The 25,510-nt window shown below is 43.7% G+C and overlaps 1 protein-coding gene across 1 annotated transcript in view; it reads right to left on the bottom strand.

The window, feature by feature from the left end:
- LOC144498517 (leucine-rich repeat-containing G-protein coupled receptor 5-like) overlaps positions 1 to 17,689 on the bottom strand; it is a 172,366-nt gene extending 154,677 nt beyond the window's left edge. Inside the window, exon 1 of the mRNA XM_078219744.1 lies at positions 17,385 to 17,689. Coding sequence (XP_078075870.1) covers positions 17,385 to 17,593 — 209 coding nt within the window. The 5' untranslated portion in view covers positions 17,594 to 17,689. The remainder of the gene's footprint in view (positions 1 to 17,384) is intronic.
- Positions 17,690 to 25,510: the final 7,821 nt, after the last annotated feature.

Below are 25,510 nucleotides of genomic sequence, written 5' to 3'. Positions count from 1 at the left end.
AATCAAACCTGGGCCCCTGCACTGAGCAGTGCTAACCACTGTGCCACCCATAAGCCTTGGACAAACCTGTATCTGAGGTCACCATTGCAGATGTCAGAGCAGTCTTCTCAAAAGCCAACCCATGGAAAGCGACTGGTCCAGATGGGGTACCCGGGGGAGCAGTCAGATCCTGCACGGATCAAGTGGCGGGGGTATTCACAGACATCTTCAACCTCTCTTTACGCCAATCTAAGGTCCCTATCTGCTTCAAGAAGACGACCATCATCCCAGTACCAAAGAAAAGCCAGGCAGCGTGTCTTAAAGATTATCAGGTGGCCCTGACATCCATCATTATGAAGTGCTTCGAAAGGTTAGTCATGGCACAAAGCAATTCCAGCCTCCCAGACTGACTGGATCCACTACAGTTCGCCGACCACCTCAACAGGTCCACAGCAGACGCCATCTCCCTGGCCCTGCACTCAACCTGGAACACCTAGATAACAAAGATACCTATGTCAGGCTCCTATTTATTCCAGCCTTCAACACCATTATTCCTACAAAACTCGTCTCCAAACTCCATGGCCTGGGGCTCAGCTCCTCCCTCTGTGACTGGATCCTAGAGTTCCTAACCCACAGATCACAATCAGTAAGGATAGGCAACAACAGCTCCTCCACGATCACCCTCAACGCTGGTGCCACAAGGCTGTGTCCTCAGCCCCATACTATATATATTCTTCATACTGTGCGGCCAAATTGCCCTCCAACTCGATTTTCATGTTTGCTGGTGACACCACCGTGGTGGGTCGGATCCCAAACAATGACGAGACGGAGTACAGGAATGAGATAGAGAATCTGGTGAGCTGGTGCGATGACAATAATCTCTCCCTCAATGTCAACAAAACAAAGGAGGTAGTCATTGACTTCAGAAAGCGTAGTGGAGGACATACCCCTGTCTACATCACTGAGGACAAAGTAGAAATGGTTGAGAGCTTCATGTTTTTATGTGTCCAGATCATCAACAACCTGTCCTGGTCCGTCCATGCTGACGCTATAGTTAAGAAAGCCCACCAATGCTCTACTTTCTCAGAAGACTAAGGAAATTTGGTATGTCTGCAATGACTTTCACCCATTTTTACAGATGCATCATAGAAAGCATTCTTTCTGGTTGTATCACAGCTTGGTATGGCTCCTGCTCTGTCCAAGACCGCAATAAACTACAAAGGGTCGTTAATGAAGCCCAATCCATCACGGAAACCAGCCTCCCATCCATTGACACTGTTTACACTTCCCGCTGCCTTGGCAAAGCAGCCAGCATAACCAAAGACTTCACGCACCCTGGACATTCGCCCTTCCACCTTCTTCTGTCGGGAAAAAGATACAAAAGTCTGAGGACACGTACCAACAGACTCAAGAACAGCTTCTTCCCTGCTGCCATCAGACTTTTGAATAATAGACCTACCTCGCATGAAGCTGACCTCTTTCTACACCCTAGCTATGACTGTAACACTACATTCTGCACTCTCTCCTTTCCGTCTCTATGGACAGTATGCTTTGTCTGTATAGCTCACAAGAAACAATACTTCTCACTGTATACTACTAATACATGTGACAATAATAAATCAAATCAGTTCATACTTTGATGACAAATACATATTTCAATTTAAGGAAGATCTGCCAATTGATGGCTTAGTGTATTTTTGCATTTTTCTCCTATTTGTTTTACACAAGTAAATATCTTCTGTGCAATTTGAATTACAAATATTGTTAAATTTCTTCTGTATATAAAACCATAAATTCTATGGGTTCTATGGTTCTACATATAGAAGACATTAAAGTTCTTGAAGTCCAACATTGCAAAACTGAGGCAAACAATAAGAGACTTTATAATAACCCAACGCCAATGTTCTAGTAAGAGAATCTAGAGGAAAAGATAAAGCAAGGGGTTAAATGAAAATATGATTTTGAAGTTTTAGAAAATGGGCAAATAGGGCATGCTACACACATATAAAGACCGCACCTCATTCAAAAATGCAAAACTACCTACAATAACTTAATTTCTATAGGAATTGGGGTGGACAACCTGTAACTATCTGTATTCTATTCAAGAGCACCCTTAACTAGTTAGCATGATTCATGGCCTTCAACATACAGTTCTCAATCTTAAAGTACAGTCACAAATCAGTAGATCTACAATTATGTTGTGGAGATGCCAGCGTTGGACTGGGGTGGGCACAGTGGCGGGCGAATGGCCTCCCCCAGCGATAATACCACTAGACCATCACCTCCCAAAAAGTTGTACTGAAGTTTCAACCCCAAGAGAGAAAATGCTGGAAAATCTCAGCAGGTCTGGCAGCATCTGTAAGGAGAGAAAAGAGCTGACGTTTCGAGTCCAGACGACCCTTTGTTAAAGCTGAAGTTTTGTTTGATTGGCTTAAAACAGCTAATCGGAAATGATTTTTATCATTCAACATGTGTTAAACTTCATTCCCAAATTAAATAATGACTGCTGGAAGTACTTTATGTCAAAGCTTGAAGGAAGATTTCCAGCCTTTTAAGAAGTGTGACTGACACACAACATTAACAAAGTATTAAATCCTCCATAAAGTATACATAAAGTTCTTGAAGTCCAACAGAAAGGAGTTTTAGATATTTAAATGGGAAATCTACAGACATGAGTTTATTAATGTGTCCTAATTTAGGCTGAAAGATAGTTTAAGGTATCTTAAGGGATTGGAAATATGCGAGAACATAAACACTAGTGTTCCATGAGCTATGCCACGTTCTCCCTGTGTCTGCACGCGTTTCCTCCAGATGCTCCGGTTTCCTCCCACACTCCGAAGATGTGCGGGTTAGATTGATTGGCCATGCTAAATTGCCACTTAGTGCCAGGGGACCAAGCAGGATAAATATGTGGGGTTACAGGGATAGGGCCTGGGTGGGATTGTTGTCGGTGCAGGCTCGATGGGGCGAATGGCCTTGCTCTGCATTGTAGGAATTCAATGATTCTAACCACACTGCATCGCAGAGATTGCCTATGAATCCAAACAAGAGGAGGTACATTCCTTTCCTTTATGGAAAGGAAAATAAAATAAAAGCTAAATAAAGACATTCTGGGTGATTTAATCTAATTCATCATGCCAGAAATCCATCAAATTGAGTAGAATGTGGGTTTTACAACCTGCCCAATATTAATCTCCTATGATACCGGATGGGCATGTTAGGTTAAAATTCTGTACACTGAAGTACTGGAAGTGGAAAAGTGGGATTAATTTATATATAATCTGAGGGGGTTAGCTTTGAGTGCTGAAATGTTGATCTGTACTAATCTGCTTTATGGTGGACTGGTTTACAAAGCTGGTAAACCTGGGCACTAAAGCTTTGATATTGCGTTAAAAAAAGGACATTTACTTAAGTGAGAGATCATGATCTACATTCCAATGCTGCTAATGGGTTTAATGTAATGTTGGATGCAGTGCTGAAATTGCACCAAACCAAGTCCATAAACTTAGCAAAATAGTGATCCAGTTGAATAATAAGACTTAACCCACCTCACCTCAGGGTCACTAAAATTCTCATTTTGTTCCATTCGCAGAGGAATGTCTGCAGGACACAATGTTGTGTGTTTAGCTGCTCAAAGAATACAAAGTTGTTCTATTATGTTTCAATTTTTAAGTAAAGGGAATTTTAAATGCAGATCCATCTGATATGAGCTTGATGGATTGGGTGGCCTCCTTGTGTTCTGTAATGATGTTATGTCTCTGATGACTGTGACTTCACCCCGTCTCCCACTCAAAATAATGCACCACGGCAGTAGGTAATGCTACAATCTCACTTGTCAAGTATTTAAGGACATGAAAAGCCCTCATCAATACAAGCATCTGGTGCAAAGTACAACTTGTACTAGTTCAAACAAAAATATAAGCTTCGGAAAAATGCAGCTGTAAGTACAAGCGCTGGAATGTTCAGTTATCACTGCAAGAAAATGAACACTTTTATTTGCCAATATTGTTTTACCAAATAATCAATGCAAAGTAATGCATTGCAGCATATATTTTAAAGTCATTTTAATGCAACAATAATTAAATCAGCACGATTACTGCAATTAATAATTGCATTGATTGGCAAGGTAAAAATTCTGCTTTGGAAATATATTCTAATGAGGTGGTCAGTCACTATATTTATTGGAAAGAAATATCAATTAACTATCTATATGAGAGCCCCAGGAAAGGTCTCGGCAGTACTGAAGTAGTCAGAATTAATCTACCAAAATGGCAAATCCTAATGAGAACAATTGTCAGGATGTTCCTTCAGATCCAGAAATGAACTCAGGCTATAGAACCTTCCCAAAAGCTGTGCCTGCCCGCTTTAATGTGCAAACCGTCTGCCACAGACCAACCCCACCGCCCAAAATTCAGCTTCTCTGAATTACTTGCGATCACCATTATTGATGTTCCGCTTCAGTGTGATGGCTATCAACTAACGATGTTGATGTAAAAGTTTATTTATTACTCACGAGTAGGCTTACAGTAACACTGCAATGAAGTTATTGTGAAAATCCCCTAGTCGCCACACTCCTGCGCCTGTTTGGGTACACTGAGGGAGAATTTAGCATGGCCAATGACCTAACCAGCATGTCTTTCGGACTGTGGGAGGAAACCCACGCAGGCATGGAGAGAATGTGCAGATTCTGCACAGACAGTGACCCAAGCCAGGAATTGAACGCGGGTCCCTTGCGCTGTGAGGTAGCAGTGCTAACCACCGTGCCACCATACAATTGGTAGAAAAATATATGGGCAACTGTGATAGGGATAGGAAGTTGCAAAGCTAAAAGTAAAAGCGCCAATTAAGTTCTTTTGAACAAGTAAACATTTGAAAAAGACAGGTGAAAGAGCAGCTGCTCCATTAGGGGCCCACTTTTAAATCTGTGCAAATGTCTTGCCCATTGAGTCTTGTCCTATTCATCCCTCTTAAACTAGGCACCAGCCAAAACCACGGAATGTGAGCACCAACACTGACGTCATTGCAAATAACCTTCTGGACTGGGAAACCTTAAAGGCCTTTGGCGATTCTCAGGAAGATGATTGGCTGTCATCTGCAATCGATTTGCCGTGGGCGGCACGGTAGCACAGTGGTTAGCATTGCTGCTTCACAGCTCCAGGGACCTGGGTTCGATTCCCGGCTTGGGTCACTGTCTGTGTGGAGTTTGCACATTCTCCCCGTGTCTGCGTGGGTTTCCTCCGGGTGCTCCGGTTTCCCTCCCACAGTCCAAAGATGTGCGGGTTAGGTTGATTGGCCATGCTAAAATTGCCCTTAGTGTCCTGGGATGCGTAGGTTAGAGGGATTAGTGGGTAAATATGTAGGGATATGGGGGTAGGGCCTGGGTGGGATTGTGGTCGGTGCAGACTCGATGGGCCGAATGGCCTCTTTCTGTGCTGTAGGGTTTCTAAGATGATTCTTCTAAGATGATTTACTGGAGTTCCTCCCAGACTGTGTGGTGGTGCAGATCAGCAGGAATCTTCCAGAATCATCCTCTGACAGACCAATGCAACATGCTGCTTTTTGATGCCATTGCTAAACATTAGGCAGCACAACCTCCAATGTTTCTTACCCATCGCCCCCCCCCCCCCCCCCCCCCACCCACCAACAGCTACAGCATCTCTCAGGAGAGGTGCAAATCAGATCTGAAAACTCCAAGTAGTTCAAGAGAAAGAGAATTTTTAAGAGCCTCCTCTCCAACTCCTTCAACATTGAATTTCTGTAGTTGACAATGATAATGTACATCATTCCACCTTAACTCAACTTGAACAGCCATCCATAGCACAAACCCCAAAACACAATTCAACAAATTCCAGAAAAGTAGGAGATTTTCTAAAATTGACCCTCTATTGTGTATTTTCCCCTCATGCCAAAATTCTTCATTCCCTCCTCTCTGGAACACCTTAACTCTCTGCTGGGCATGTTTCTGGGTGTCATTCCACAGGAGACAGGAACTTATTATTATTTTTCATTTTAAGACCGTGATTGAAATATTTATACAGCTGTTCTTGAAACCAGTTGAGATGATGCCAATCTTAGTAGCAACATCCAATGTATCAAAGGGAACCTGAGTGTCTTTGGGTTGGCATGGACCAGTTGGGCTGACTGGCTCCCTTCTGTGCTGTATCATTCCTATGATTCTGTGAACTCTCTTCAAGATGACCTTTTTTGCTTTCATGGCCTTGGATCTACCCTCAGTCTTGGCAGGAACAGTCTTTGGAATGTCCTTTGAACTCTTGGCCATCAGTGGTGACAGGCTGTTCAATCATGGGATAGCCATGAACCTGTCCTCACTTGTGTATGTACATTTATAGCAGGGGCCTGGTGTCTCCTCCTCATCCTAAAACCATGGGCACTAATGGCAATTGTAGCAGTCCTGCCGACTCTCTCAGCCTACAGCAGAATTGTACCTGACACCAACTCCCCCTCCCCACCTCTCGAGTCCAGCTACTTGATAAAACAACATGTTTAGCCACAGGAGGATTATTTAAAATTTAAATGTATTGATGACAATGAGCACACTGATGGATGTCAAAATCAGTATACAGAGATGTTCATGGCCATTCGCTGTTAGGGAGAGAGCTCAAACTCATAACCTTCAATGACAAAAATCAAGACTCAATCCTTTAATAAACTTTTAAATCCTTTCAAAGCAACTGGGAATGTCATACAATTGTATGAAGCATCTGTACATTACCAACGTAAATAGTAACTTTCAGACTCAAGTTATCAGTGTATGTACATTGTCAAATGTTAAAGATGAAAACCAGGAACACAAAGCACTGGGCCGATTCAAGAGTTCTAACGAGATAGATTGGTACAAACAATGTACAGTTTGGTAAAACAAAACACTGCCACATTGAAGCATAAATCTGGCATGTATACATTAAACCCTTCCTTGTATAGTATTTATGTTTGCTGGCAGTCGCAATATATGATAAGATTTAGCTCAGGTCACAGGAAATTTAAACATTTGCATGAATCTGCTTTTGAGATCAGTGATGGCAAACTGTTCTGTGATTCATTAAACAGACCCCTGGAAACAATAAACCATGTCAACGTTTGAAGATGCGCAGGTCCCCATCTTCAGTTTGCATCATTCCTTTTAAAATATAATTATTGTCATTCTGCTACCAAATTGGGATTGCCAGAAACTCCTTCACCCACCTAGCCCAATCCACCATCAAAACCCACCCACCCACCAATTTTCTCCTTGGTGCTGAAATTTAGGTCCGTAGCTGCTAATAGTTCACTGATCATAGAATCATAAAATCCCTTAAGTTTTTAAAGTTTCTTTTTAAGTTTATTTATTAGTCACAAGTAGGCTTACATTCACACTGCAATGAAGTTACTGTGAAAATCCCCGAGTCGCCACTCTCCAGAGCCTGTTCGGGTACACTGAGGGAGAATTTAGCACGGCCAATGCACCTAACCAGCACATCTCTGGAGTGTGGGAGGAAACTGGAGCACCTGGAGGAAACCCACACAGACACAGGGAGAACGTGAAAACTCCACACAGACAGTGACCCAAGCCGGGAATCAAACCTAGGTCCCTGGTGCTGTGAGGCAGCAGTGCTAACCACTGTGCTGCCCGCCCCTCCCACCAGAGCAGAGGGAGGCCATTTGCCCCATCGAGCCTGCACTGACAACAATCCCACCCAGGCCCTATCCCCGTAACCCCACGCATTTACCCTGCTAATCTCTCTGACACTAATAGGTAATTTAGCATGGCCAATCCACTTTTGGATGTGCAAAAGTGCCTGACTCAAGTGGCAATTTTAATTCAGCAGCCATGACAGGGACTATCAGCAAACTATTTGACCACTGGGATATCATGGGTGAACAGATTACTTACATGAAACAATTAAGATTAATGTTTTCCAGAAGAAATTATGGAATAATAATCAAGAATTAAAATGCCTTTGTTCACTCTTTTTTTTGCTCTTTACCGAGGTTGGTACCAACAGTCCAATTGCAGCAACAACTAAGAATGATTCACAGCATTGAGTAGAAATTGAAGCCGGACATTCCTCGGACCTGATTATTCTGCAACCCTTCCCTCTCCTCCCTGCCCCCCAAAAACATTGGAGGGGAAACAGTGCACCCAACATAAATTATATCTGATCAGTGCTGGGAGTTCCTGTCCTGGAGCAGGATGCAGAGGCCCCTCAGGTGCAGGTCAGCTTCCAGATAGACCTTAGCACTGACAGAAGTAGCAAGAAATTAAAATGTAAAGTACTGTAGATGCTGGAAATCTGAAACAAACTCAGAAAATGCTATCAGCGCTCAGCAGGTCAGGCAGCATGTTTGGAGAAAGAAACAGAGTTAACAGTTAAATTGATGACTTTTCATCAGAACTTCCATTGCTCTGATTTGATTTATTATTATCACATGTATCAGTATACAGTGAAAAGTATTGTTTCTTGCGCACTTCATAGAGAAGGGAAGGAGAGAGTGCAGAATGTAGTGTTACAGTCATAGCTAGGGCGTAGAGAAAGATCAACTTAATACAAAACTGAAAAACTGAAACGCTAACCCTGTGTTTCTCTCCAAAGATGCTCCAAGATTTCTTGAGTATTTCCAGCATTTTCTGTTTTGTGTTGCAGGAAATTTAAATATGCCTGAAGGCAGTTTTTGGCATCAGAGCCTTCTTCAGAACTTGACTGCAGGTAAAACTGGTCTCTATTAGGTGGCAATACAAAATTGCTGAAGAAATAACCTGCCAAAAGTGTTTTGTTCCCTACATTTGTTACTCCTTATCTGCTGAAGTGGCACAGTGGTTAGCACTGCTGCCTCACAGCACCAGGGACCCGGGTTCAATTCTTGGCTTGGGTCACTGTCTGTGTGGAGTTTGCACGTTCTCCCCGTGTCTGCATGGGTTTCCTCTGGGGTGCTCCAATTTCTTCTCAGTCTGAAAGATATGTTGGTTAGGTGCACTGACCCGAACATGCGCCAGAGTGTAGCGAGGAGGAGAATTTCACAGTAACTTCATTGCAGCGTTAATGTCAGCCTTACTTGTGACTAATAAATAAACTTTAAATTACTTTAAGTTGCAAATCTATGTTAAGATAGGATTGCAGGTTGTTGCATATTGCCTTTAATATTGTAAAATGTCTTAAAACACTTCAGTCATATGAGCAGTCCCACAGTTGTTGCCAGCCCACCAAAATCACTTCATGCACGAATCTAGACTGTGATAGTGAATGGTCTGCTTTGCCATGGGGTGAGGACAACACAAAAGCTTAGCAACCTCTGTGGCAGAAATTTCATCTTTTCAAATATCAGTGTGAAGCTGGCTCCAAGTCAAGGGAACGTCCAGGCATGCAGCAACAGTGATGTCATTAATTAGCATAAGTGGCCAATCACATTGAAGTATTCTCACAGACAACACAGCAAGAACTAAAAACCACTGAATCCCATTACGTTTGAGCTTCAAGATTCACAGAAAGTGAAATAAGTGATTGTGACATTCAGATATGGAAGGCAAGATATTATGAATAAACTTGTAAAAGAAATTAAAATGAGGAGTTTCTTATAATGGAGACATTTGACGTTCAGCAAATTAAAAAAAGAATACTATTGGGGGCTGTTTCGCAAGTAGTTACACCATAAAAACCAACTATATCTTCTTCAACAGAGTGTAACTTTGACAAGTTTTTTTCCAGTGAAACTAAAAATGTGAGAGTGGAAGTTCTTGTCAATTCAATGATTTCTAATTGATCTCAGTTTTGGGGACAAAGTTTGCAGACGACACAAAGATAAGTGGAAAAGTGAATCGTGTGGAGGGCGTAGAAGGTCTGCAGAGAGATTTGGACAGGCTGAGTGAGTGAGCGAGGATCTGGCAGATGGAGTATAACGTTGACAAATGCGAGGTTATTCACTTTGGAGGAAATAATAGCAAATTGGATTATTATCTAAATGGAAAAAAATTACAACATGCTACTGTGCAAAGGGACCTGGGGATCCTTGTGCATGAGACGCAAAAACCCAATCTGCAGGTGCAACAGGTGATCAAGAAGGCAAATGGGATGTTGGCCTATATCGCAAGGGGGATAGAGTATAAAAGCAGAGATGTCTTGCTGCATCTGTACAGGGCATTGGTGAGACCGCAGCTGGAATACTGTGTGCAGTTTTGGTCCCCTTATTTGCGGAAGGATATATTGGCCTTGGAGGAAGTGCAGAGAAGGTTCACCAGGTTGATACCAGAGATGAGGGGTGTTGATTATGAGGAGAGACTGAGCAGATTGGGTTTGTACTCGTTGGAATTTAGAAGGCTGAGGGGGGATCTTATAGAGACCTATAAGATAATGAAGGGGCTGGATAGGGTAGAGGTGGAAAGATTCTTTCCACTTAGAAAGGAAGCTAGAACTAGAGGGCACAGCCTCCAAATAAAGGGGGGTCAGTTTAGGACAGAGTTGAGGAGGAACTTCTTCTCTCAGAGGGTGGTGAATCTCTGGAATTCTCTGCCCACTGAAGTGGTGGAGGCTACCTCGTTGAATATGTTTAAATCACGGATAGATGGATTCCTGATCGGTAAGGGAATTAGGGGTTATAGGGATCAGGCGGGTAAGTGGAACTGATCCACTTCAGATCAGCCATGATCTTATTGAATGGCGGGGCAGGCTCGAGGGGCTAGATGGCCTACTCCTGCTCCTATTTCTTATGTTCTTATGTAACTTGCACCATCTGAAAAAGCATAGGATCACTGACTGCAACTTCTTGATTTCCCTATTTCACTGCGCAAGGCTGACTCAAGAAATTTTTGGCAATTTCTCCATCATTACTACTGCATAATCTGGACCAATATATGTAAAGAATGCCTTGTATTAATATTATCTTGATCTCAGAATGTCTGAAAGCACCTTACAGCCAAGGATTTGTACATTTTGAAGTGGGATCTTGTTATAATGTGGGAATAAGAGGTCAATTACATAAAGAGCTCTGTAAAAATATTGAACAATCTTTAATAAAAGTTCAAAACTAATTTATCAAATTAAACTGTTGCAAATGTTCAAATTCTTTATATACAATGTCATGCTTTAGTTTTTGGCAGATTGAACTACTGACGCATTTGCTCATCTTAACTGTTGCTTATCTGTTAAAGGCTGCTAAAAATGACATTCCATTTACCATTCAGTGTCAAATGTTTTTTTGGTACCTTTCAGTACTTTAATTCTAATCAAAAAAACCAGTTCAAATTCAGTCCAATCATGGTCCCCACAGGAAGTTCAAATAAGATCCAAGTTGGCAAGACAAGACATTGCATCCCTCTTGGGTTCGATCAAACAAGATCTGAGCCAACAGGGTGAGGCGCTGCGCCCCATCCCGGGGCTTGATCTAATGCTTCATCTTAGCCAAAAGCTGACATGGCTTTGAAAAATTGCATCAGATAGAGCCTTGGTTTAACTTCACTGCCCACCCTGATCATTTATCATAGAGTCTCGACAGTGCAGAAGGAGGCCATTCGGCCCATCGAGTCTGCCCCGACTACAATCCTACCCAGGCCCTATTCCCGTAACCCCACATATTTACCCTGCTAATCCCCCTGACACTAGGATCAATATTGCATGGCCAATCAACCTAACCCGCACATCTTTGGACTTTGGGAGGAAACTGGAGCACCCGGAGGAAATCCAGGCAGACACGGGGAGAACGTGCAAGCTCCACACAGACAGTGACCCAAGCCGGCAATTGAACCAGGGTCCCCAGTGCTGTGAGGCAGCAGTGCTAACCACTGTGCCACTGTGCGCTCTGGTTTACTGTCGAGATGAGGTGAAAGAGCCTGGCATTGTTTAGGCTAATTAAGCCCCTTCAGAATCCTACAGACAGCAGTCGTGCCACCTCTCAACCTTCTCCTTTCCTTCCTTCCTTAAGTGACAGGACTCTTACCTCAGAATCAACAGGTTGTGTGTTCAATACCTACCCCAGAGATTCCCTCGTGAGCCAGAGTAACACTTCAGTGCAGTATCAGCGAGTGCTACACTTTTGGAAGGGCTATCTTTCAGATAAGATGTTATTTTACCTGCTGAAGTGGTCTAGAGCAGTGGCACAATGGTTAGTACTGCTGCCTCACAGTGCCAGGGACCCAGATTTAATTCTGGCCTCAGGTCACTGTCTGTGTGGAGTTTGCACTTTCTCCCCCTGTCTATGTGGGTTTCTTCCAGGTTCTCTGATTTCCTCCCACAGTCCAAAAATGTGCTGGTAAGTTTGCTTGGCCACGTTAAATTGACCCTTGTGTCAGGGGGATTAGCAGGGTTACGGGAATAGGGCCTGGGTGGGATTGTGGTTGATGCAGGCTCATTGGGCCGAATGGCCTCCTTCTGTACTGTAGGGATTCTATGGTTCCCGGCTTGTGTCACTGTCTGTGCCAAGTCTGAACGTTCTGCCTGTGTCTGCATGGGTGCTCCCGTTTCCTCCCACAATCCGAAAGATGTGCTGGTTAGGTGCATTGGCCATGCTAAATTCTCCTTCAGTGTATCCGAACAGGTGCCGGAATGTGGCGACCAGGGGATTTTCACAGTAACTTCATTGCAGTGTTAATGTAAGCCTACTTGTGACAATAATAAATTTTTTAAAAGATTCTATGGTATTTGAAGAAAAACAGGAAATGCATGTATCCCTCCACCAAGAACTGAGTTGGTCATTGACCTTAGTTATGTCTTAAGGATCTTGCCACATGTAAATTGACAGCTATGTTGCCTAAAGTACAATAGAAACTACACAGCAGAAATAATTCAGTGGCTGCAAACTGCTGTAGAACATCCTGAGGATGCAAAAGGTGCTATGTAAATATAACCTTGCTCTGACGAAGGGTCATCTAGACTAGAAACGTTGGCTCTATTCGCTCCCCACAGATGCTGTCAGACCTGCTGAGATTATCCAGCATTTTCTGTTTTTGCTTTCAGATTTTAGCGTCCGCAGTATTTTGCTTTTATCTAGATATAACTTATTTATTTTCATAATATAGATTCATTAGTATGTCCTCAGAAAGTACACATGGGACATTGTTTAAGAATAATGTCCACCGGATTTGAGAGGTTTGGTATCAGTGAACAAAACCAATTTCTAAGTTTCACTTGAGCTAAAATGTAGATTTTGGAATGGTGTCAAGTTTTCTCTGTTGTATTAAACAGGAGTTAGAAATCAAACTTCCTCCAGATTTTTCCTACAATTAAGTTTCGGGTCTCTTGTACTTTGACAGATCCGTCGCTGTCGTTCTGTTTTAAATGCTACTTTCCATTTCTTCAAGGTGACAGGATGACTCTTGTCTCTGGCGATGCCACAACTAAAGGATTGGGATGGGGCAGCATGGTGGTACAGTGATTAGCACTGTTGCCTCACAACACTAGGGGCCCGGATTCGATTCTGGCCTCGGGAGACTGTCTGTGTGGAGTCTGCACATTCTCCCCATGTCCGCATGGGTTTCCTCCGAGTGCTCTGGTTTCCTCCCATAGTTCAAAAATGTGCGGGAAGAGGTTGATGGGTCATGCTAAATTGCCCCTTAGTGTCAGGGGGATTAAAGTTTTTAAAGTTTATTTATTAGTGTCACAACTAGGCTTACATTGACACGGAATTGAAGTTACTGTGAAAATCCCTTAGTTGCCACACTCCGGGGCCTGTTCGGGTACACTGAAGGAGAATTTAGCATGGCCAATGCACCTAATCAGCACATCTTTCGGACAGTGGGAGGAAACTGGAGCACCCGGAGGAAACCCATGCAGACACGGGGAGAACGTGCAGCCTCTACACAGCAGGTTAAATACGTGGGGTTATGGGGATAGGGTCTGGGTGGGATTGCTGTCGGTGCAGGCTCGATGGGCCATATGGCCTCCTTCTGCACTGTAGGGATTCTCCAATTCCAGAAGATGCACAGAATGTTGCCGTGCTCTCAGAGATGGTTAAAACTAGGGAGGGAGCAACTCACCAGGCCCCTTAGGAAACCTATTTAGTGCGATCCACGCCTTCCCTGTTGGAACCAGACTGCCTTCATCAGTCCAGTTGTCACACAGAGTTCCAAACTTCAGTCTTCTATTGTTTGACCCAAGCAGAGGACCTTATGCTTTCCCCTGTCTGCCTATCCATCAAACAGAGGTGGGAGATAATGTGTAACATTATACGCCATATGAACTGAATTATTTTCCTAGAACAATATGCTTCTGGTATGAGAATCCTTAGTTGTTTAGAATTCGGAGGAGAGAAGAGGCCCTGAAGCTATCAAATTCACTCAAGACAAATGCTAATGCAATTCATATCGTGACACTTTCAGAAGTCAGATTTAAACAAGAACATACGCAAGGTAGAACTGTCTGCGTTAGCTTGTTAGTAAACTGCCAGGATCCTACCTGCAGCAAGTTATACTAGGCATAAACTGTTGAGGGGCTGATTTATTTCCGCAGTTTTCCCACGTTAAGCACATTTTACCTCAGTGTGCTAGCTTTAAAATCGATTGAGAGTAAACCATTATTCATTAAAAATTACCAGCAGAGACATGGTCCATGTCAAATTGGAAAGTTGGAAAGGACCAAGTCTGTTATCTTTCGTATTCTCAACTGATGTTTAACCAGTAACTGGTTTACTGATGTTAAACCAGTTTTTTTTTGTTTAAACGCGCGGAAGCTGGTTTTATTCGATCGATTTCTTAATCACCCTGTCCTGAGATAGACTGTGGAAATGTTGCCTTTCGTAATGCATAAGAAGCAGTAAAGATAAAATGTGTACAGAATCAGATATGAGGAACAGCAGCAGCAATGTTAATTGTTTTTAATTTTTTTTTAAAATCAGCATTCTCCCCTCGCCATCTATACACCACATCTCCCCCGCCCCCCTCCCCCCAACTTTGTAACGCCCCAGTGTGTACCCTCGCCTGTAGCTTGGTTTACTGGGCACTGTAAGGAGCCTATTCCTGATTGCTGACTAGCGCACTCCAACTTTGGATAACCTTCCACCCTGCTATTAGCATCCGTCTCGGGTTTACACTGAAGGAACTCAAATAGACAGCAAGAATTGGGAGCCTTCATTACAAATCACCCGGGGTCTTAGCCAGACCCACGGGGTGTGTGTTCACCATTTCATTCAGAGTGGTATTTATAAAGCCGCAGTCAAATGATTTAAATCTTCATCAACTCTCTTCCACACCTCATCTTATTACAATAGCAGTTTTCTTTGATTTAGGCGGCTGTCGTGTATTTAATAAATAAATTTAAATGATTTCACCCGGGCAACCACTGAGAAAATGTGGCACCATTCTAAAACTTACATTTTAGTTCAAGTGAAACTTAGAACATTTTTTTTTCCTCTTTCAGGAGGTGTGACCTGGACTGAGCTCCCATTAGAGCATTTGGAAATGGATCAGGGAAGCTTGGCTGAGCTGTGTGTTATACTAGAGGGGTGAGCAGCCTGGGCAGAGGGCTCCAACCTCCTTTGACTTTTCTAATGTCACCCCGATTCTTCAGTTTACGGCGAGTGATTTGTCCGGCTGCCCCTCACCCTGTTACAGGCCATTGATTGTATTTCAGGAGGCCTCGCTCGCCCCCTCTGATGGTCCGAGTCTCTGTGTCTGGGGTGCAGAAGGGGCCGCTTGGATGTCTCCCGTCAGATGTGAAAGATGATTATTTCGAGGCTTTCCGTCCTGGTTTGGGGCCGAGCGGCAGTCAAAGTGAAATGGAAGAGATTGGAAACTATTCCGGGCTGAAACCACTTCACCTTTAAGCGCTGCAGCGGTACTGAATGAGAAATCCGTCCTAAAATATACCACAGCCACTTACAACAAAGAAAATTGCTATTGTACTTATATGCTGAGGTATGGAAGGGAGTTGATGAAGATTTAAATATCAATGTACTTTTTATTGTTAGCTTGGTAATTTAGACATTAATATTCCATTGATATCAGATATTAACATCACTAAGAATATTTACCACATGTTAACTCTTGGGGGAAAAGTAGTTCCTCATTTCAATTTAGGCAACAAACGATTAAGCAAAATAATTACGGATGATAATCTAATGTCCCGCGGGGTTGGGCAATGCATTTTTTTTTACAATGTATTTATGAAGTTCCCAACTCTTCCAATTGTCAAATCTCTGCCTTGTGTCAGCTTTGGGGTTGACATTGATTTTAACACCCATAGAAACCCTACAGTGCAGAAGGAGGCCATTCAGTCCATCAAGTCTGCATCAACCACAATCCCACCCAGGCCCCATCCCCGTAATCCTACATATTTACCCCGCTAATCCTTCTAATTTACGCATTCCGGGGCAATTTAGCATGGCCAATCCACCTAACCCGCACATCTGTGGGAGGAAACCGGAGCACCCGGAGGAAACCCACACAGACACGAGGAGAATGTGCAAACTCTACACAGACAGCCACCCAAGCCGGGAATTGAACCCAGGTCAGGTCGCTGGTGCTGTGATGCAGCAGTGCTAACCAATGTGCTACCGTGCCACCCGAACAATATCAGGCAGGGGCAGCTGTCACAGAGCAGAGATAATTCGGGCAACCCCTTCCTTGCTCAGGCTGTGTGTCCGGGATAGGTTAGGGGAGAGTTCATAATGCCCTGGACAACACTATCTGTGACAATGTTTTGCACCCGCACTCCGCAACCTTGCCCTGAATAAAAGCCACCTTTCATTCTGGGAGCGACCCAGCACTCAAGGCCGGCCAATCGGCCCGTCCTCTCTATTCCAGCTCTTTAGAGAGAGCATTTTGTCTCTTACCCACCTCCCCCGCCCCTCCTCCTCCTCTTGTCCAAGTTTGAAAGTGGCCGCAGAATCTGCTTCCACCAGACATTCAGCAAGCACATTTCGCGAGTTAGGTCTACCCAGAATCTCTCAAAGAAACAATTCCTCTGCCTGGAATGAGGGAAAGCACACTGCCCATGGGGAGAAGACTTTAAAACAAAGATACAGAATAGATTGTAGTTTGAGACACGTTGTCCCTGTGGTTTAACCTCCACAAGTTGTGCTCTGTCCGGTGTTTCTCGCGGTTACACAGCAACCTGGGAGAGGATGGAAAGTCAGTGAATGAGAATGTTGTCCTGTGGAACTCTCTCTCTCTCTCCCCTGACACTTGCTTACAGGTGGAATGACTCTCTCCCTCGCTGCTTTAGCTACCAATGATCTACATTTTGCGGCTATCACCGCATGAATGGAGTTTGAGGGCTGGAATAAAGTTCCTTCCAGCTATGGGGTGAGCTCTAGTGAGTGTCCTCATCGCCTCTTACCCCCAGAACCTTGTGGTGAATAGTTTTCACCCATTATGGGGAGGAGGGATGTTAAGGTATTTTAATGTTTCATTCATTAAATCTCTGACAGTATTAGCCCAGGCTAGGGGCTGGCTCAATGTGGACCATCATCAAATGTAGACTTACAGGTAGGAGGTGAACAGGCTGAGGTTGGCGGGGATCGCGGCCAGCCCCAAATCCGAGCAGTCCAGCCGCACCAAGACGCCGTCCTCTTCACACTGACAGGGGGTCGGGCAACCGCTTTTCCTCGGCTGGCCAGGCTCTGGCAGCAGGGAGGGGAAGCACAGAGGCAGCAGCAGCAGCGGCAGGGAGAACGGGAGCAGCAGCAGCCTCATGTCTGGGTGCAGTCGGTGAGAAAGCAAGGGCAGGGTCACTTCACTCTGAGTGCCACATGCTCACAGCAGCGACAACTCCAGCCCTGCCGCTGTAGCGGCCCCTTTAAATAATCAGCCCCGCCTCCCAGCCACTCTGTCCCCGCCCACCGGTTACATCACCAGGGGGGGTGTGTCCCCATCTCCCCCCTCCCCCACACACCTCTCTTCCAATCACCTGCCAGAAGTTAATATACACTGGTGCCTATCAGCCTCTCCAGGGTGACTGTCAGTCCCCCGAGCCAACCCTGTACAAAGCGCACATGTTCATCCCCAGACACAAATCTCAGCTCACAACATGTATAAAACACACACACACACCCCACACATACTCTCCGTCACCTTCTTCCGTCGAGAGAAAGATAAAAAAGTCTGGGGTCACATACCAACCGACTCAAGAACAGCTTCTGGGCTGGCACGCTGGCACAGCGGTTAGCGCTGCTGCCTCACAGTGCCAGGGACGCGGATTTGATTCCCGGCTTGGGTCACTGTCTGTGTGGAGTTTTGCACGTTCTCCCCGTGTTTGGGTGGGTTTCCTCCGGGTGCTCCGGTTTCCTCCCACAGCCCAAAAGATGTGCAGGTTGGGTGAATTGGCCATGCTAAATTCTCCCTCAGTGTACCCAAACAGGCGCTGGAATGTGGTGACTAGGGGATTTTCACTGTAGCTTCATTGCAGTGTGAATGTTAGCCTACTTGTGACTAATAAATAAACTTTACTTTAAATTTTTAAAAAAGCTTCTTCCCTGCTGCCATCAGACTTTTGAATGGACCTATCTTATATCAAGCTGATCTTTCTCTACACCCAAGCCCTGACTGTAACACTGCATTTTGCACCCTTTCCTTTCCTTCTGTAGAGATTTAGAGGAATGGTGCTGGGAAAATTGATGGGGCTGGAGGCAGATGAATCCCCAGGGCCTGATAATCTTCATCTCCCAGAGTACTTAAGGAAGTAGTGGCTCTAGAAATAGTGGATGCATTGGTGGTCATCTTCCAGGATTCTATAGACTCTGGAACAGTCCCTGCAGATTGGAGGGTAGCTAATGTCACTCCAATATTCTCTTATGCGGCATGATAGCACAGTGGTTAGCACTGCTGCTTCACAGCTCCAGGGACCTGGGTTCGATTCCCAGCTTGGGTCACTGTGGAGTTTGCACATTCTCCCCTTATCTGTGTGGGTTTCCTCAGGGTGCACCGGTTTCCTCCCACAGTCCAAAGATGTGCGGGTTAGGTTGATTGGCCATGCTAAAATTGCCCCTTAGTGTCCTGAGATGTGTAGGTTAGAGGGATTAGTGGGTAAATATGTAGGGATATGGGGGTAGGGCCCATATGAGGGATATGAGTGTAGGATTATGTAGGGATTATGTAGGGATATGAGTGTAGGACTGTGGTCGGTGCAGACTCGATGGGCCTCTTTCTGCACTGTAGGGTTTCTATGATTCTCTGATTCAAAAAGGGAGGTGGAGAAAAAACAGGGAATTATAGACCAGTAAACCTAACATCGGTAGTGGGGAAAATTCTTGAATCCATTGTCAAGGACTTTAGAGCGGAGCATTTCGAAAGCAGTGGCAGGATCAGACAGAGTTAGCATGGATTTATGAAGGGGAAATCATGCCTGACAAATCTGTTGGAATTCTTTGAAGATGTAACTAGTAGAGTTGACAAGGGGGAGTCAGTCGATGTGGTATATTTGGACTTTCAGAAAGCTTTTGACAAAGTCCCGCATAAGAGATTATCGTGCAGGATTTAAGCACATGGGATTGGAGGAAGTGTATTGAGACGGATAGAAAACTGGTTGGCAGAGGGGAAACAAAAAACAGGAATTAATGGGTCCTTTTCAAATTGGCAGGCAGTAACTAATGGGGTGCCACAGGGATTGGTGCTGGGACCCCAGCTATTCACAATATATATTAATGATTTGGATGAGGGAACAAAATGTAACATCTCAAAGTTTGCAGATGATCCAAGTTGGGTGGGAGGGTGCAATAATTGTTATTGCAATTATACAGGGCCTTGGTGAGGCCACACCTAGAATATTGTGTGCAGTTTTTGTCTCCCTTTCTGAGGAAGGATGTTCTTGCTCTTGAGGGAGTGCAGCAAAGGTTTACCAGGCTGATTGTGAGGATGGCGGGACTGATGTATGAGGAGAGATTGACTAGGTTAGGATTTTCACTGGAGTTCAGATGAATGAGGGCGATCTCATAGAGACTTATAAAATTCTCACAGGACTAGACAGGGTAGATGCAGGAAGGATGTTCCCAATGGTGGGGTTGTCCAGAACCAGGGATCACAGTCTGAGGATACAGGGTAGGCCATTTAGAAGGGAGATGAGGAGGCATTTCTTCACCCAAAGAGTGGTGAGCCTGTGAGGAAGTAGTTGATGCCAGAACATTGAATGTATCCAAGAGGCTGCTAGATATAACACTTGGGGCAAACGGGACCAAAGGTTATGGGGAGAAAGCAGGATTAGGCTTTGAGTTGGATAATCAGCCATGATCATGATGAATGGTGGAGCAGGCTCAAAGGGCTGAATGGCCTCTTCCTGCTTCTATCTTCTATGTTTCTATGTGTCTATGTTTTTCCCCTATGTACTCTATGAATGGTATGTTTTTTCTGTATAGCGGGCAAGAAACAATACTTTTCATTGTATCCCAATACATGTGACAATAATAAATCAAATCAAATCAACACACACACACACAACTCCACCCTCCCCCATTCCTTACTCAACCACTCTCCTATTCTATCACTATTTTATAAATGTTGGATAAAGTTGTAAAGAAATACAATTAATGCCTCTATAAGGTTTGAGGTTTCCACGTTATTTGGGAGACTGTTGTCTACTATAAATGGATTTACATAGGCACATGTTCTGTGCCTTTTGATTGATGGGTATGGCTTTGCAAGTACCTTCGGGAGTTGTATCTTTTGTTTGACACCAAATCATGACCGATTCTTAAGAAGAGGCAACCTGACCATTCGAAAGATGCAAGTCCCTAATGCCTAGGTGATCATTTTTCAAAATGGATAGATTCTGGAATGTACACTTGGATGGGAAGGTAGCAAATGCAATATTCAAGAAAGGAGAGAGAGAGCACACAGGGAATTACAGACGTGTTAGCCTGACATTGTCGATAGAGTCTGGAATCGATTTTAGATGCTAGAATGTATTCTAAAGGATGTGATAACTGGGCACTTAGAAAATAATGGTAGGATTGGGCAGAGTCAACATTGATTCCTGAATTAATAAAATTTGATAAACCTGTTGGAGTTCTTTTTGAGCATTTTACTAGCTGAATAAGGGAGAACCAGTGGCTATCTTAGATTATCAGAAGGCTTTCGATGACATTGCATTTAAGAAGTTGGTAAGCAAAGTTAGAGCAAATAGAATTGAAGGAAATATATTGGATTGAGGATTGGTTAATGGACAGAAAACAAAGAGTAAGGATAAATTGATCATTCTCAGGCTGGTAGACTGTGACTAGTGGGATACCACAAGGATCAGTGTTTGGCGCCCCAGCAATTCACAATCTGCATCTATGATTTAGATGTGTGGACCATATGTAATATTTCCAATTTTGCAGATGACACAAAAATCAGTGGGAATGTGAGTTGTGAGGAGGATATAAAGAAACCACAAGGAGATTTAGACAGATTAAGTAAGTGGGCAAGAACATGGCAGCAAGAAATAAAATGTAGAAAAACATTAAGTTATCTACTTTGGTAGGAAAAACAGAAATTTAGTGTATTTCACAGAAACAGAGAATTTCTTAAATGGTGAGATGTTGGGAAGGGTTGATGTCCAAAGAGACCTGGTTGTCCTTGTTCATGAGTCACTGAAAACTAACATGCAGGTGCAATACGCAGTTAGGAAGACAAATGGTTTGTTAGCCTTAATTGCAAGGGGAGTTGAGTATAAGAATAAGAAAATCTTGCTGTGGTTGTATACAGCCTTGATGAGATTGTGCCCAGTTTTGGCCTCCTTAACTAAACAAAGATATCCTTGCCATTGAGAATATGCAACACAAGTTCACCTGAATAATCCCAGGATTGCATGTTTTAAGTTTATTTATTAGTCACAAGTAGTCTTACATTTACACCGTAATGAAGTTACGGTGAAAATCCCCTAATCGGGTACACTGAGGGAGAATTCAGCATGGCCAATGCACCTAACTGGCATGTCTTTTGGACTGTGGGAGGAAACCGGAGCACCCGGAGGAAACCCACGCAGACACGGGGAGAATGTGCAGATTCCGCATAGACAGTGACCCAAGCCAGGAATTGAACCCACGTTCCTGGCGCTGTGAGGCAGCAGTGCGAACCACTGTGCCACCGTGCCAGCATAGATATTGTCCTATGAGGAAAGATTGAGGAGAGTGGGCCTTTATTCTCTAGAGTTTGAAGAATGAGAGGTGATTCCATTGAAGGGTACAAAATTCTTACAAGGCTTGACAGGATGGATGCAGGAAAGATGTTTCCCCTGGTTGGCGGGCAGGGGGATCGAGAAATAGGGAACACAGTATCAGAATAAGAGGTAGGCCATTTAGGACTAAGAGGAGGAATTTCTTACAGTCAATGGATGGTAAATCTTTCGAATGCCAGAGGACTGTGGAGACTCAGTCATTGAGTATGTTCAAAGCAGCGGTCAATAGATTTCTAGACGTCAATGACATTAAGGGATATAAGGATATTGTGGGAAGATGGCAATCAGGAAGAAGACCAGTTGTGATCCAGTTATATGGAGGAACAGATTCGAGTGGCCGAATGGGGCGGCACTGTGGTTAACACTGCTGCCTCACAGCGCCAGGGACCCGGGTTCGATTCACGGTTTGGGTCACTGTCTGTGTGGAGTTTGCGCATTCTCCCCGTGTCAGCGTGGGTTTCCCCCGGTTTCCTCCCACAGTCCAAAGATGTGCGGGTTAGGTGGATTGGCTAAATTGCTCCTTGATGTCAGGGGGATCAGATGGCGTAAATGGGGATATGGGTTATAGGGATGGGCCTGGGTGGGATTGTGGCCGGTGCAGACTCGATGAGCCGAATGTCCTCCTCCTGCACTGTAGGATTCTATGATTCCTATGCTCCTACATTTCCTCTTAAACTGCAACGTTCTCGCGTTAGTATCACCACGACATCTGTGAAACCCATTCGGATTTGAAAGGCTGCTGCAACTTCCTTTAGAAATATAGCTGTAAGGATATTAAAATAAATGTAACAGTTCGGCATGAATCCAGTTTATTCCGGGAAAGGGGCCTGAGAATATTTCAGAACATGGGTGGAGGTTTCATCCAAACTTCTGTTTTTGAAGCTCCGCGCTTTGTTTGAGCTTTGCAAGATATTAATGCCCGCGAACACGCTGTATCCACTTTTAAAAAATATCATGCAACATAGTGACATTAATCAGATATGAAGAGAAAAAAAATCTTTATATTGTAATTACACACTGCAACTACAATCAGATACGATTTATCAATGGCCCATGACAGGGCTGACTTTCTATTAGGGTCACACCGCATTCGGGATATAACTTAATGAAAATTCTGGAGTGAAATACAGTCATTCATGTTAATCGGTGCATGTGACTACAATCGTCATTAATTAGACCGGAACATAAATTAAAAAGCATTGGTTACTTCAACCGAGTTGATAATTTCAAACAACCCTGACTCCCCTCTTTAATCTTTATCACAATCTCTAATTCACGGGGAAAAAAAACAAGGATTTAAAATGGATAAAAACAAAATGTTGGGGATACTGGAATCCGAAACAAAAACAGGAAATGCTGGAAAATCTCAGCAGACCTGACAGAATCTGTGGGGAAAGGATAGTGCCAACGTTTCGAGTGGGGATGACCCTTCCTCAGAAATGTTGGCCCTATTCTCTCTCCACAGATTCAAAAGATATCTAGAGTAGGGATGATGAAAAGAAGAGTGAGATGATTTTGTTGGGGGTGGCGGAGGGGGGTGAGGTACTTTGGGGGGGGGGGGGTTGCAATTTCTTGAAGCAGAACTAGAGGAGAGCAAGGGTTGAAATAGGCAAGGGGGGAGGGTGGAGGTGGGTGGTGTCAGGAATGGAGAAGGAAGGGCATTTTAATGATTTGATCAAAGAGCGGGAGCTCAGGGGATTCTGTAAGCTCCAGGGTGGGCGGGAAGGATAACCGTGGATACATGGAAAAGGATTGCCAGCAGAACCTTAGAGAAACCCAACCCTAGGGTGTGAGATGGATGGACTGAAGGGCGATCTTGGACACGTGACTGGACCCAAATGAACCATTCTGTCAAATTCATCCCCAAAAATGCCCAGGATGGCGCGAAGAGCTATGTCGAATTCGCACATAAAAGATTCGCACATAAAAGATACACAACGGTGCACCAGGAAGATACTGGACTGAAGGGACAGTTAGTGATGTTTGAGACTTGGTCCATAAGCCAGTTGTTGTTTTTTCCCTGATTAAATATTTTTTCATTCTTAAATAATTCCATAACCCAATAACTGAAGTCTGCGTTAGTATTAAAGTATACACCCATCACAGTATAAATCCATCACAGTATATATCCATCACAGTATATATCCATCACAGTACATATCCATCAAAGTACATACCCATTAAAGTACATACACATTAAAATACATATCCATCAAACTACATTTCCATCAAAGTGCATATCCATCAAAGTATGTATCCAAGAAAGTACATTCCATCACAATACATACCCATTAAAATACATATCAAAGTACATATCCATCAACGTACATACCCATTAAAATACATACCCATCAAAGTATATGTCCATCAAGGTACATATCAATTAAAGTACATACCCATCAAAATACATAGCCACCAAAGTAAATACCCATCAAAATACATATCAAAGTGCATACCCATTAAAATACATACCCATCAAAGTACATATCCATCAATGTATATACCCATCAAAGTATATATCCATCAACGTACATATCCACCAAAGTACATACCCATTAAAATGCATATCCACAATGTACATACCCATCAAAGTACATATCCATCAAAGTACAAACCTATCAAAGTGCATATCCCTGACAGTACCCATCCATCAAAGCATACATCCGTTAAAGAACATATCCATTAAAGTAAACCTCAACATATTATATATCCCCGACAGTGCACATCCATCAAAGCGTATCCATTAAACTTCACATTCATCGCAGTACACATCAAATGTAGTGAATCCATTAAAATACTATCTATTACAATGCATATTCCTCGCACTAGATATCTATTGACATGCACACCCATTACAGTATATTTCCATTACAGTGCGTACCCGTCTTAAAACCCGACTGCAATTCGGATTCGTGTACGAAGCAAATTCCGTCATCCGCCTAGAAAATGAAATACTGTAATTTAAAGACGGATAGCTCTGATGTGATGTGTCTATGTGACTGGCAGCCTCTTCAACATCTATGATGGGTGATTTCAAGTCCAGGAAGTTCTAATAATTCTTTTCTGGGACAGACATAAAGAGAATTGCCCTGTTCCCAATGAGGGAGTATGTTTAAAATCACTAAAATATTTAATCAGAGTGAAACTCGTTAAGAGACAACAATCTGTTTTGATTTTCAGAAACAACTGCGATTAATTAGCCCGCCACAGTCAAAAGCGAGTACAGATAAAAGAAGCGGGCGGCACGGTAGCACAGTGGTTAGCACTGCTGCTTCACAGCTCCAGGGTCCCGGGTTCGATTCCCGGCTCGGGTCACTGTCTGTGTGGAGTTTGCACATTCTCCTCATGTCTGCGTGGGTTTCCTCCAGGTGCTCCGGTTTCCTCCCACAGTCCAAAGATGTGTGGGTTAGGTTGATTGGCTAGGTAAAAAAAAAATTGCCCCTTAGAGTCCTGGGATGCAT

Source organism: Mustelus asterias, chromosome 9 (assembly GCF_964213995.1).
Source record: "Mustelus asterias chromosome 9, sMusAst1.hap1.1, whole genome shotgun sequence".
In the NCBI taxonomy this organism is placed as follows: domain Eukaryota; kingdom Metazoa; phylum Chordata; class Chondrichthyes; order Carcharhiniformes; family Triakidae; genus Mustelus; species Mustelus asterias.
Note: the sequence above shows the minus strand (reverse complement) of the source record. Positions and strands in the feature narration are given on the sequence as shown.